The sequence below is a fragment of the Colobus angolensis genome, unplaced genomic scaffold (assembly GCF_000951035.1).
Source record: "Colobus angolensis palliatus isolate OR3802 unplaced genomic scaffold, Cang.pa_1.0 Scaffold121, whole genome shotgun sequence".
NCBI lineage: Eukaryota > Metazoa > Chordata > Mammalia > Primates > Cercopithecidae > Colobus > Colobus angolensis.
The window spans coordinates 7868030-7883134 of NW_012113253.1; the positions used below are offsets into that span (position 1 = coordinate 7868030).

The 15105-nt window shown below is 41.0% G+C and overlaps 1 protein-coding gene across 1 annotated transcript in view; it reads right to left on the reverse strand.

The window, feature by feature from the left end:
* Positions 1 to 15105, reverse strand: part of SPAG1 (sperm associated antigen 1) — an 87934-nt gene that overhangs the window by 34570 nt on the left and 38259 nt on the right. The window contains exons 9-10 of the mRNA XM_011931959.1: positions 13933 to 14039; positions 11147 to 11306 (exon numbers count right to left, since the gene is read on the reverse strand). Of these exons, the coding sequence (XP_011787349.1) occupies positions 11147 to 11306; positions 13933 to 14039 (267 nt within the window). The remainder of the gene's footprint in view (positions 1 to 11146; positions 11307 to 13932; positions 14040 to 15105) is intronic.

Genomic DNA, 15105 nt, shown 5'->3' on the forward strand with positions numbered 1-15105 from the left:
TCGCTCTGTCACCAGGCTGGAGTACAGTGCCATGATCTCGGCTCACTGCAACCTCTGCCTCCCAGGTTCAAGCAATTCTCCTGCCTCAGCCTCCCGAGTAGGTGGGACTACAGGCATGCACTGCCATGTCCAGCTAATTTTTTTTTGTATTTTTAGTAGAGACGGGGTTTCACCATGTTGGCCAGGATGGTCTCGATCTCTTGACCTCGTGATCTGCCCGCCTCAGCCTCCCAAAGTTCTGGGATTACAGGCATGAGCCACTGTGCCCAGCCTTATCCCTGCATCTTTCAATTTCTTGATGGTGGCACTAATCTCTGCAATCCCTCCAGGGATGTAATATTATTTATGATTTACTTTTTCTAGGTAGAGGCAGCTCTAGTGTCTTCCATTTAGCCTTTCCTACCATAACTGCCTTCATCCTACTAGTCAGGGAGCTAATATGGGGGTTGGGCCAGCTGCTAAGTATGTCTATGCCAATTATGCATTCTGGCACTGGGGAAATGACCACGGGATGGGTCCAGGGACCCGCTGAACCCACTGTAAGTCCTGAGCTAAAACTCCATTAAATACCTGACCTCCATAAGCCCCTACTTTAACTGGAGGACCACAATGATGTTTTGGGTCTCCTGGAATCCATATCAGCTCAGAGGCAGTGTCCAGTAGTCCCTGAAATGACATTTCCCTTTCCCCAGTGCACAGTTCCCCTGGTAAAAGGCCGGAGTTCTCCTTGGGGAAGGATGGGAGAAAGATTCACTGCATAAACTGTTGGTACTGGGCCGGGCGCAGTGGCTCACGCCTGTAATCCCAGCACTTTGGGAGGCCGAGGCAGGCGGATCACGAGATCAGGAGATCAAGACCATCCTGGCTAACACGGTGAAACCCCGTCTCTACTAAAAAATACAAAAAATTAGCCAGGCGTGGTGATGGGCACCTGTAGTCCCAGCTACTGGGGAGGCTGAGGCAGGAGAATGGCGTGAACCTGGGAGGCGGAGCTTGCAGTGAGCCGAGATCGCGCCACTGCACTCCAGCCTGGGTGACAGAGCAAGACTCCGTCTCAAAAAAAAAAAAAAAAAATTATTGGTACTGTAGTGGGGTCCTACCTCAAGGGGACCCAGCCTCCCCTTCATTCAAGGGGTTCTGGGTCTATAAACTGGCTCAAGTCTGGAAATTAATTGAGAAGCCATGATTCTCTGTTTTTACAATTCAAATTAGTCTTTTGTCCATTTGACCTAGAAGTTTTCTGCTTGTGTAAATTAAATAGGAATGCAGTAGGCTTCCTATCAATTTCACTTCTAGGAACACCATGATGAATTAGCCAATGCCAGAGCTCTACATGAGCCAGATTATTCTGATTGCTGCTTTTGCCTCTACTGTCCATTATGGTAGCTACATCCACCTTACCTTTGACGGTTGAGTACCTTTGACGGTTGAGTGCCGCCACTTGGCCTCCACCACCTCAGGATCCAATTATTCCCACTGTATTTAAATTTTGTTGTTGAGTGACTGCAGTTTCCACTGTTAGATCTGATATACAGAGAAGAGCAATTACACAGCTCTTCAAAGATGCAGGTGTTCCCCTCACAAATCTATTTTACAAGGCATTCATCAAGGATATATCTTCTGGACCACCCAGCTGGGATGAGTAGGTCTAACGTGACTAATCCACTCCACCATCCCAATCTCCCTAAGCCTTTGGATCCCTTCCTCTACATTAAACCAAGGGAGATCAAGCATTTCTAGCTGGCTCACAGTGAGCCATCTTTTAATTCATAATGCAGCTAACCAAGCAAATAAACTATTATAACCTTTTTTTTTTTTAAACACTCCAAGCTGCAACATTAAAAGCAGAGTCCCTACTTCATGGGTCCAAATCAATAAATTCAGCCTGATCCAACTCTATGTTCTTTCCACCATTATCCCACACCCTTAATATCCATTCCCAGGCCTGTTCTCCAGATTTCTGTTTATATAAATTAGAGAACTCAAACAGTTATTTTTGAGTGTAGTGCACCTCCTTATGGGCCACACTCTCAACCTTGCCTCTAGGGGCTGGCCAGAGGTCAGCCTGGCAACTGCCTCAGGGGAGGCCATCACTGTTGCCTCAGGCAGTGCAGGGTTTATCTCCTCAGACAAAGGTGGAAAGGCTGATGGCAGCATGAATGGGGAGGGGATGTTGCCACTACTGGGTATGGGGAACCTGTTCCTTCTGGCAAAAGAAAGGTTCATCAGAGTTTACAAACTCAGTGTTCCCAGTTTCATCAAGATCCTCCTATACATCCCCATTCCAAGTTGCAGGGTCCCATTCTTTTCCAATCAATGCCCTTATTTTAACAGTAGACACCTGGCAAGGCTGTGCATGCGCCTTTTGTTGCAGGTCAGTCACTCGCATGATAAGACCTTGTGTCTGTTTTTCCACAATTTCAGCTCTTTCTCCACAGGAGATAAGACTCTCACTCAGGGCAATCTTAGCAGATTTGAGGCTCAGTACCTGTTTCTGAAGCTGGGAGACAGAATCCCTGAGTTCACTTTCTTTCACCACTTTTTCCACTGAACTTAGGAGCAAGCAACCAACCAGCTTCATTATGTTCCTTGGTTCTCCACGTATGGTCAAAGGTATTATGTATACAGTGACTAAACTCCTTGCCTTTCGTAAGTGGTGAATCAGGAGTGTCAAATGCATTTATTTTGCACAACTCTCTAAACAGTTCACACCAAGGACTATCAGTATTCTCCATATTATTATAAGTAGAGTCCTTAGCATTTTTGGGTCTAATCATATTAAGCAGCCAACTCTAGAAACCCCAAAACCAATGAAAGAACTTCAACCTTAATATTCTGTTCCTCTAGAACCACTCCGGGTACTAAAATATATACTAGTCAGGGTTCTCTAGAGGGACAGAACTAACAGGATATATATACATATGTATATATGTGTGTGTGTGTGTGTATATATATATATATATATGAGTTTATTCAGTATTAACTCACACAATCACCAGCTCCCTCAGTAGGCTGTCTGCAAGCTTGAGGAGCAAGAAGAACCAGTCCAAGTCTCGACATTGAAGAACTTGGAGTCTGATGTTCGAGGGTAGGAAGCACCCAGCACCGGAGAAAGATGTAGGCTGCTGGGAGGCTAGGCCAGTCTATCCTTTTCATGTTTTTCTGCCTGCTTATATTCACTGGCAGCTGAGTAGATTGTGCCCACCAGGTCTGCTTTTCCCAGCCCACTGGGGTGGATCTGCCTTCCCCAGCCCACTGACTTAAATGTTCATCTCTTTTGGCAATACCCTCACAGACACACCCAGGATCAATACTTTGTATCCTTCAATCCAATCAAGTTAACACTCAGTATTAACCAGCACAAATGCCAAGGCTGGAGTGCAGTAGTAGGCTCAACATAGCCTTGAACTTCTGGCCTCAGCCTCCCAAATTGCTAGTATTACAGGCATGAGCCACTGCACCCAGTCTCACTCTTCTGGATTTCAAAACTTACTAAAAGCTAGAGTAATCAAAACAGTGTGGTATTGGCATAAGGAAAGACACAGAGACCAATGGAAAGGAACTGAGAGTTGATAAATAAACCCATACATCTACGGCCAGTTGATTCTTGACAAGGGTGCCAAGTCTATTCAATAGGAAAAGAACAGTTTTTGTTTTGTTTTGCTTTTTTGTTTGTTTGGTTTTTAAAATAAATGGTGATGTGACAACTGGATTTCCACATACTAAAGACAAACGAAAACAAAACAGAAAACAAAACTAAGTTGGACGCTGTTTTGGAAAAACTCTGAAACTGTTTTTCCTCTACTCTCACACCACCACAATAATCATCAACATAGAAGACTTCTGTGACCAAATGTGTGAGGGTTTATCCCCATGCACCAAGCAGCGGATACTAGCTGGGCATCTTCCAATTCAGTTCTGATGCTATATGCCTAGAGATAGTGTCAGATTCCACAGGATGAGGGCTCAGTCCCCAAGGCCGCCTCCTACATCAAACACCACTTACAAGTCTGGGCCTCCAAAACTTCTCACTAACAGGCTTCAAGTTAGGGTTCCCATGACCCCCGCTCTTTGAGTTCAATTAATTTGCTGGAGCAGCTCACTGAACTCCAGACATGTTTACTGGCTTATTACAAAGGATACTGCAAGGGTTACAGAGGAAGAGGTGCCTAGGGCTAGGCACCTTTCAGGAACTTCCCTGTGTACAGCTATTGGGAAGGAAAATGTTTGAAGTCAGTACTCCTTCTCTCAGGGTATGTGGCAGGACCCTCTCTGGGAGGGTCTTCTGACCCACAATCAGAAAGGCAGGGTAAGATTAGAGTCCTGCCTTAGGGAAAGCAAAAGGAGGTCTGGAGAGATTGTTTCCTGAAGCCTGAGATAGCCAGCATTAGGACAAAAGTCTGTAACAAGGGCTATTGGAGTTGTATAAGCCAGGAACTATGCCCAAAAACATATATATATGGATACACACACACACATATTTAATACCATACCATTTACCTCATACTGTATATAAAAATTAAAATGGATCAATAACTCAATAACCTAAATACAAGAGCTACAATCATAAAAATCTTAGACAAACACAGGAGTTGGCCAGGCACAGGGCTCATGTCTGTAATCCCAGCACTTTGGGAGGCTGAGATGGGAGAATGTCTTGAGCCCAGGGGTTCAAGACCACCCTGAGCAACATAATGAGACCCCTGTCTCCACAAAAAATAAAAATGAAAAAATTAGGCAGGGATGGTGCCATGTGTCTGTAGTCCAGGCTACTCAGGAGGCTGAGGTAGGAGGATCACTTGAGCCCAGGAGTTAGAGGCTGCAGTGAGCTATGATTGTGCCACTCTGCACTTCAGTCTGGGCAACAGAGAGAGACCTTTTCTAAAAAAAGGAAGGAAGGGAGGGAGGGAGGGAGGGAGGGAGGGAGGAAGAAAGGAAGGAAGGAAGGAAGGAAGGAAGGAAGGAAGGAAGGAAGGAAGGAAAAGGAAAACACAGGAGTAAATATTTAAACCTTGGATTTGACAATGGATTCTTATATATGATATCAAAAGTACAAGCAACAAAAGAAAAAATACCGAAAAAATGCTTACAACTCAACAATAAAAAGATAAATAACCCAATTAAAAATGGGCAAAGAGGCCAGGCGCGGTGGCTCACGTCTGTAATCCCAGCACTTTGGGGAGGTCAAGGCAGGTAGATCGGAGGTCAAGGCAGGTAGATCACCTGAGATCAGGGGTTCGAGACCAGCCTGGCCAACATGGTGAAACTCCATCTCTACTAAAAATACAAAAAATTAGCCGGGCATGATGGTGGGAGCCTGTAATCCCAGCTACTCGGGAGGTTGCAGCAGGAGAATTGCTTGAACCTGGGAGGCGGAGGTTGCAGTGAGCCGAGATCATGCCACCAGCACCCATTTAGAAATAAAATTCTTAATTCAGAATATTTCACAAAACAAACTTCAGTCCTGCATGGCTTCACTGGCAAATTCTACCAAACATTTAAAACATATATATATATCAATTCTATGCAATCTCTTGCACAAATAGAAGTAGAGGAAGCACATTCCAACTCATCTTATGAGGTTGGCATTGTCCTGATACCAAAACCAGGTTTTTAAAATGAAAAAGTAAAGAAAAAAGGAATAAAAACTATAGTTCAATATATCTCATATCCAGTATATTAACAGACAACAGAAGAAAACTATATGACCAAATCAACTGATGCAAAAAAAAAAAGCATTTAAAAAATCAACATCAATTCAAGATAAAAACTCCCAATCATCTAGAAACAGAAGGCCACTTCATTAAGTTGATACAGGGCATCTATCAAAACCCAACACTTATCATCAAACTTACTGGTAAGACTAAATGCTTGCCCTCTAAGACTGAAAACAAGACATATATGTTCACTTCAGTGCAATAAAGCAAGAGAGAGAGCAAGAGAGAGAAGAAATGAAAAAATAAAACTCACCTTATTTGCAAACAACATAATTGTCTATGAAGAAAATTCCAAAGAATCTACAAAAAGGATCCTAGAACTTATAAGTGAATTAGCCAGATTGTGCTAGATCAACATAGAAAATAATCAATTATATTTCTATATTCTAGTAATGAACAACTGAATTTTCAATTTTATAAAATTTTTTAAAATATGATTTACAATAACTTCAAAAAGCTAAAATATTGAAGTATAAATCTGTCAAAGCCTGTATAGTATCTGTATGCTACAAAACAAAAAACACTAATGGAAGAAATCAAAGAGGACCTAAATAAATGGAGAGACATACCATGTTCATAGATTAGAAAATGCAATATAGTCACAATGTCATTTCCCCTCCAAAGTGACCTATAAATTCAGTTCCATTTCAATCAAATTCCCAGCATGACTTTTTCCCCCTGCGAATGGGAGTCTTGCTGTCACCCATATGGATGTGCAGTAGCACGATCATGGCTAACTGCAGCCTCAAACTCCCGGGTTCAAGCAATCCTCTTGCCTCAGCCTCCAAGTAGCTAGGACTACAAGCATGCACCACCATGCCTGGCTAATTTTTTTGGATGACTTTTTTTAAATAGAGAAAAACCAATTTTGCTCCTTTATATCTGCCATACTATTATTATATTCTATCATAGATCATTATATAATGATATATAGAGGAAAATCCCTTGTATTTTACAATGACTAAAAATACAAGACTTTTTTTTTTTTTTTACAGTGGTGTGATTTCAGGTCACTGCAACCTCTACCTTCTGGGCTCAAGCAATTCTTCTGCCTCAGCCTCCTGAGTAGCTGGGACTACAGGAGTGCGCTACATGCCCAGCTAGTTTTTGTATTTTTTGCAGAGACAGGTTTTGCCATGTTGAACTCCTGCACTCAAGCCATCCACCCACCTTGGCCTCCCAAAGTGCTGGGATTACAGGCGTGAGCCACAGTGCCTGGCCCATACAAAGACTTTTGGTAAAATAGTCACCAAATATAAGTCATTGTTAAGTAATTTCATGTGATAAATAAATATAATTGAATATTAAGAGAAATGGGAGGAATGCAGACCATAAAAAGTAAAATATTCAGAATCTATATCCTAGGGGAAAAATAGGAAAATATAACAGAAAAAAACTGATTTTAAAACTATGTGTGGCCATGCACGATGGCTTACACCTATAATCCCAGCAATTTGGGGGGCTAAGGCGGAAGGATGGCTTGAGCCCAGGAGTTTGAGAACAGTCTGGGCAACATAGGGAGACTTCATCTCTACAAACAATTTTAAAAATTAGCCAGGTGTGGTGGCACACACATGCAGTCTCAGTCAGGAGACTGAGGCAGGAGGATTGCCTGAGCCCAGGAGGTCAAGGTTACAGTGAGCCGTGATCTCATCACTGCATTCCAGCCTGAGCAGCAGAGTGAAACCCTGTCTCAGAAAAATTAAAATGAAAACTATATGTGAAGGCAAAGGAACTAGAACAGCCAAATAATTCTGAAAAAGAAAAATAAAGCTAAAAAAAATCACACAACCTGATTTTAGACTTAACTGCAAATCTGTGTTAATCAAGACAGTGTGGTATTGACGAAGTGATAGACACATAGGTCAATGGAACAGAATGGAGTCCAGAATTGGATTCTACTAACTGGTTATACAAATGTAATCTTTTACAAAGGTGCACAGGCAATTCAAAGGAGCAAAGATAGCTTTCAACAAATGGTTTCAGCAAACAGACCAGGTACAGTGGCTTACTTATCTAATCCCAGTGCTTTGGGAGGTTGAGGTAGGAGGATCGCTTGAGCCCAGGAGGTTGAGGCCAGCCTAGGCAACATGGCAAGACCTTGTCTTTACAACAAATAATTTTTGTTCATTTGTTTGCTTTGTTTTGTTTTTGTTTTTGTTTGAGACAGAGTCTCTCTATCACCCAGGCTGGAGTGCAGTGGTGCAATCTTGGCTCACTGCAACTTCCACCTCCCGGGTTCAAACGATTCTCCTGCCTCAGCCTCCCAAGTAGCTAGGACTACAGGCACACGCTACCATGCCTGGCTAATTTTTGTATTTTTGGTAGAGATGGGGTTTCACCATGTTGGCCAGGCTAGTCTTGAACTCCTGACTTCAGGTGACCCACCCCCTCAGCCTCCCAGAGCGCTGGGATTGCAGGCGTGAGCCACTGCACCTGGCCTAAATAATTTTTAAAAATTAGCCAGATATGATGGCACTCAGCTATAGTCCTAGCTGCTTGAGAGCCTGAGGCAGGATCACTTGAGCCCTGGCGGTTGAGGCTGCAGTGAGCTGTGATCATACCTCTGCACTCCAGCCTGAACAACAGAGCAAGACCCTATCTCTGAAAAAGAAAAACTTCTAAGAAAATCTTCATGACTTTGATTTAGGCAAAGTGTTCATAGATATAACATCAAAAGCACAGTCCATTTTAAAAATTGGATAAATTGTACTTCTACAAAATGAAAAACCTTTGCTCTGTAAAAGACTGTTAAAAGAATGAAAAAAGCTACAGACAAAAAAATTTTTCAAATCTCATACATAAGAAAGACCTTTCATCAAGATTATAAAAAGAATTCTCGGGACTTAACGGTAGGAAAACAACAACCCAATTTTTGAAAAGTGGTGGAATAATTTCAAGAGACACTTCACTAAAAGCAATATAGAGATGGTAAGTGAACACATACAAAGATTCTCATCAGGAAAATGCAAATTAAAACTGATGAGAAACCACTATACACCTAATAGAATGGGTAAAAAGGGGAAAAAATGCCAATACCAAATGATGGCAAGGATGAGAAGCATCTAGAACTCTCATATGTTACTAATGGCAATGCAAAATGGTATAGCCACTCTGGAAAACAGTCAGGCAATTTCCAATAAAGTTAAACATATACTTGCCGTATGGACCAGCAGTCCCACTCTTAGGTATTTACTCAGGGGAAATGAAAACATATGTTTACGGCCGGGCGCGGTGGTTCAAGCCTGTAATCCCAGCACTTTGGGAGGCCGAGACAGGTGGATCACGAGGTCAGGAGATCGAGACCATCCTGAGCTACACGGTGAAACCCCGTCTCTACTAAAAAATACGATGGCGGGCGCCTGTAGTCCCAGCTACTCGGGAGGCTGAGGCAGGAGAATGGCATAAACCTGGGAGGCGGAGCTTGCAGTGAGCCGAGATCGTGCCACTGCACTCCAGCCTGGGTGACAGAGCTAGACTCTGTCCCCAAAAAAAAAAAAAAAAAAAAAAGAAAACATATGTTTACATAAAAACCTGCACATGAGTGTTTATAGCAGTTTTTACTCATAATTACCGAATGCTGGAAATAACCCGAATGTCCTTGAATAAACGAATGTATAAACTTTGGTACAACTATTAATGGAATGCTACTCAGCAATAAAAAGGAATGAGCCAGTGGTACATGCAGTTACATGAATGAATCTCAGTGACATGCTAAGCGAAGGAAGCTAGACTCAAAACGTGACATACTTTCCAGTTCCATTTATATGACATTCTAGAAAAGGTAAAGCTATAGGAACAGAGAATAGCTGGGGTGAGGGAAGGGTTTCACTGAAAGGACAGCAAGAAGGCCTTTTTGGGTGGTAGAATTGTTCTGTATCCTGACTATGGTGATGGTTACATGAAACCATACATGTATTAGAACTGTATATTCAAAAGGTCCATTTTTACTGTATATAAAATTTTTTAATAATTTTAAAATAATAGGAATTAATATAGCTTATACTTCATCTCGCTTCAGATAAGATTTAAAATTATTTTCTTTAACTGTAAGACATACGGTTAATTATGCAAAGCTAAATATAAACCCTAAGAAGATTTGCTGCCAGATCGTATTTACAATCTGGCTAAAAGGCAAGCCTGAATCCTTGAAAAACTTGTTACCTTAATTTCTCCCTTTTGAATCCTTTTTATGTTCTCTCTTACTTCTCACCTCTCTGATTGTCTTCCTCTTTCTCCCTCCCTCCCTTTCTGTTCCTTTGTCTTTATCCTATCTTAACTGTATTTTAATCTGAAGTGTATACATTACATTATTTTTTGTCATGTAAAAAAATTAAAACGTTCTTTATTTTTAAAATGGACTGAACATTTTGTATCTCTCTCAAAATTAGAATATTCTGTCAAATTACTTACAAGTTGATTTTTACTTGTGAATGATTTTCAAAATTGATAATATCTCCCCCCTCCACTGCCCCGCCACTGCCGGTTGCTCAGGTATTCTCAAGAAAGAGGGAAAAGTTTTTTTTTTTTTTTGATGGAGTCTCACTCTATTGCTCAGACTGGAATACAGTGGCACCATCTTGGCTCACCACAACCTCCACCTCCCTGGTTTAAGCCACTCTCCTGCCTCAGCCTCCTGAGTAGCTGGGATTACAGGTGCGTGCCACCACACCCAGATAATTTTTTATATTTTGAGTAGAGATGGGATTTCACCATGTTGGCCAGGCTGGTCTTGAACCTCTGACATCATGATGCACCCGCCTCGGCCTCCCAAAATGCTGGGATTACAGGTGTGAACCATCACACCCAGCTGATGGAGAGAAAAGTTTTTATGTCCCTTGTCAAGTGAGGAGGCAAATCTTTCCCCTCAAAGTTGACATAACTTTTGATGTTTTATATTATGAAGATAACGCTTTATCTAGTCTAGATTCTCTTAAAATATTGTATCAAGTGTTAAATTATACTTATTTCTTTTGCATATTTAAAATATTTTTGAGAAACACACATAGCAATTTTCTAGGAATGTATTCATTTTTGGCATATAAATGGGGCTACCCATACTTGTTTTGAAACCAACACATTTGTTTGCAGTCAAGAAGATACATACAAAACAATTATCAAAGAGAGATATTTAAGTTAACTTTAAAATGGTTTGTGTCATATGAACACAGTCATTTGCATTTAAAGGTGGTGACCAGGAATTAAACTGAGCACTAGAAAAAGGTGGCAGGTTAAGAAGGAAAATGGGTTTGAGAGATTCTGTCAAGCTGTATTAAGAAAAAGATGAGCGAAGCTGGCTTGTGAATTTACAAGGCAAAGCTAGAAAAACTTTGGTAGATTACGAATTTCTGTACAAATAGAAAAATTGAGCCAGCTCATCATATAAAAAGGCAGTTTTTTACATAACCTAAATAGAAAAGATATTTTACTCTTATCTCCACCGCCATCTTCATGTTTTCTTCCGCTGTCTTTTCCTTCTTCATCTTCAGAGTTTTCTATTTCCTGAATAACCATCCTTTTCCCTTTGGTTTGAGTCTTAGAGACAGCTTCAGAATTTTTCAGATCTCTTTCAACCTCTGACAAGGTTTTCTGCAACATAATTACCATATTAAACAAAATATTTTCCTTTAACAATAAATATAAACATTCTTTCAGGTAAAAACAGAAAGATGTTGAAAAATGAATACAACTAAGACACGGCTTTTTTGGGGTGGCCTTTGTCTGATTGTAATCATACATGTCCACTGTAAAAAAACAAAAACAAAACAAACAAAAAAAAACCAGTGTAACAAGTATAAAAAATAAAGAAAAAAATCACCTAAAATCTTGCCACTCAGATACTACTATTAACATTTTGATAATCTTCTAGATGTTTCTATGCATATATACCCACAGAGATGTATAGTTTTACACAAATGAAATCATGCTACATATGCTGTTTGTTTATTTAAAATATAGAGATGAGGTCTCACTAGGTTGCCCAGTCTAGTCTCAAGCCTGTGGGATCAAGCAATCCTCTCACCTCAGCCTCCTGAAGTTCTGGGATTACACGTGTGAACTACCACACCCAGCCCACATTACTGTTTTACAGTAATGCTGAAAATTCTGAAATATTTTATGCTGACTCTAATAAAAAATAGATACACCATCCTTTGTTGGATACACAATTTTCAAGTATTTTCTCCCAATTTGTGGTCTGTGGCTTGTTTTTGTTTTTTGTTTTGTTTGTTGTTGTTTTTGAGACAGGGCTTCCCTCTGCTGCCCCGGCTGGAGTACAGTGGGCAATCACAGCTCACTGCAGCCTTGACCTCCCTGGCTCAAATTATCCTTCCACCCCCACCTCCTGAGTAGCTGGGACTACAGGCCCACACCACCATGTCTGGCTTTTTAAATTTTTTGTGGAGATGAAGTTCAGCTGTGTTGCCCAGGCTGGTCTTAAACTCCTGGGATCAAGTGATCCTCCTGCCTCAGCCTCCTAAAGTGCTTGGATTACAGGTGTGAGCCACCATACCCAGCTGTGGCTTGTCTTTCATTCTTCTGTGTTTTCGAAAAAGTAGATGTTCTAAATTTTGATGAAGTCCAATATATCAACTTTTTCTTTTACGGATTGTACTTTTCATGTCTTACATAAGAAATATTTGTCTAAGGTCATAAAGATTTTCTCTTATGTTTTCTTTTAGAAGTTTTATGTTTTATATCTTACATCAAAAAGTATATGATCCATTTGGAATTAATCTTTGCATATTGTTAAGATAAAAATTCATTTGAAACCAGGCACAATGGCTCATGCCTGTAATCCTAGCACTTTGGGAGGCGGTGTGCACCTGTGGTCTCAGTTACACAGGAAACTGAGATGGCAGGATTGCTTGAGCCTAGGAGGTGGAGGCTGCAGTAAGCCATGTTCCCACCACATTACAGTTGAGGTATCAGAGAAAGGCTTTGTCTCAAAAATAAATAAATAAACATAACCATTACAAAAAGGAAATACTAAGCCAGGCCCTAAACCTAAACCTAAAATGTTGACTTGACAAAAGCTGCTGATATTCTAGCAACATTAGCTGCCACTCAGAGACCGTGGGATAGGTAACCCAATAGGTATATGTGGAAACTTAGTAACAATTTCTCCATGGGTTTCTCTTATTTCTGACTATACTGCCAGCAGAGGCACTAAACCACCTTCTTTCTGGATATCTCTAAGGATGTTTGTACTGAGAACAACCTTGGCAAACTGAAATAGTATTCATCTGCAGCGGAGAGGGCAGGTGTGTTGGCTCTCCAGTGTAATAAAGGTGATGCTTCCATATGGAGCAGAGATTGGGCAGGTTTGCTTACACCCCATCATAAAAGAAGGGAGTTTCCTAAAGTTTTGTTTGTTTGAGATGGAGTCTTACTCTGTCGCCCCTGTTGGAGTGCAGTGTTGGCCAGGCTGGTCTCAAACTCCTGACCTCAGGTGATCTGCCTGCCTCAGCCTCCCCAAGTGCTGGGATTACAGGCATGAGTCACTGCACCTGGCTGGTTTCCTAAATTTTTGATTTGTCAGCCACCACATAAATCCACTGAGTGTGCAATATCCATCTGGGCCACTCTATGTCATCCCTGTGGGACTTGGGAGCAAGGGGAACTGACATGAACGTGAAGCTCATCTGCTTGGAGTAACAAAGTCTTTGGTGTTTGACCCAGGATATCTTGTATCCTCTGGTAGGCCACCTTGTTCATTTGTAAGCAAGGGAAAATCCGTTCTTGACACTTAACCTCTACTCTTTAGGCCTGAATACAGATCCCCTAGGTGTATAACTGAGTCAGTCTGCTCAGTCAGGTAACATATGCTATCGATGATGCTGTGCTTACCATGCTAGTTACAGAGAGAAACGCTCTTCAATGGCCACGGAGTTCACCTCTAATCCTACCTAGGAAGGTACCTTCTATACCACTCCACATGGCTCAGACAAAAACACTGCCTACGACACTATAGGAAAAAGAAAAATTGATATTTGTCTTTCAGAGGAAGGTTTATAGTTTTGAAAAAAAATTTAAGATTCTGCTTTCTTCCACTTCAAATAGATGTTAACGTTTTGGGGTGTCTGGAATATACCTACCTTTTAAAGCTGTGACCTAATCTTCAACATAATTTGTTTGGCAAGATTGATACCACTTTAAAATAAATACAGAAACAGCCAACTACAGAATTAGGTGAGAAATCACTTTCTGCACTTACCTTGGCCAACTCATTATCAGGCTCAACATCCAGTACTTTACTCAAATCTTCTATAGCTTCCTGGAGCTTGTTTTGATGTTTATATGTAGTAGCACGACGCAGAAGGGCTGAAAATTTACCAAAATAAAAGGTATGCTTTTTAATATTTGGCATTACGGTTGCAACATATTTTGCAAGTGGAAGAATATGAGCAGCACAGAATACTTTATGATGTAATTACCCAAAGCTCAACTACACCTATTTTCATGTTGATACACACATAGGAGATGACACTGAGGTACATAAGAGAGGCTGCAACAGGCAACTGTCCCCTCTATAACAACCCTCTGGCCCTCTGGCAGCCCCAGGCCCTGCCAGTGTTTCCAAGGACTAAGAGATTTCATACCGCAACCCTTCACAGGCAACACATTGTATTGCGATATCGGAATGATTTTCACTGATAATAATCCTTTCCTTCTTATAATTATGGTGAGTATATTTTGCCACTTTTTGAAAATATAAAATCCCTTATCAAAATTTAGTATATTGGCTAGGCATAGTGGCTCACGCCTGTAATCCCAACAATTTGGGAGCCTGAGGTGGGCGGATCACTTGAGGCCAGGAGTTCAAGACCAACCTGGCCAACACTGCAAAATCCCATCTCTACTAAAAATACAAAAAACTTTTAGCTGGGCATGGTGGCACACATCTATAATCGCAGCTACTTGGGAGACTGAGGCAGGAGAATTGTTTGAGCCTGGGAGGTGGAGGTTGCAGTGAAGCAAGATTGTGCCACTACACTCCAGCCTGGGTGACGGAGCAAGACTCTGTCTCCAAAAAAAAAAAAGTATGTTACTGACCAGCATCGAGCTCAGAATATGGCTCATTAGCGACATCTGTATAGCAATCCCTAAAATGATTAGAAGGAGTTACTTAGCACAGGGAACTGAGAGAATCCTGATGATTAAGTCAGTTAGGTCCAGAAATTAAACACTTTGATAATTCGTATTTGATTTTTTTGGTATGTTTCAATGTATAATTTGATAATTATTTAATACTGACAATGAATGCCTCTCTAGACTCATCATTAACTATTATATAAGGAGAACTTTGTGTAATATATCATTACCTTGAAAAAGAATCAAGTTTGGTAATTCTGAAAAGTGGGAATTTTTTTTTTTTTTTTTTTTTTTT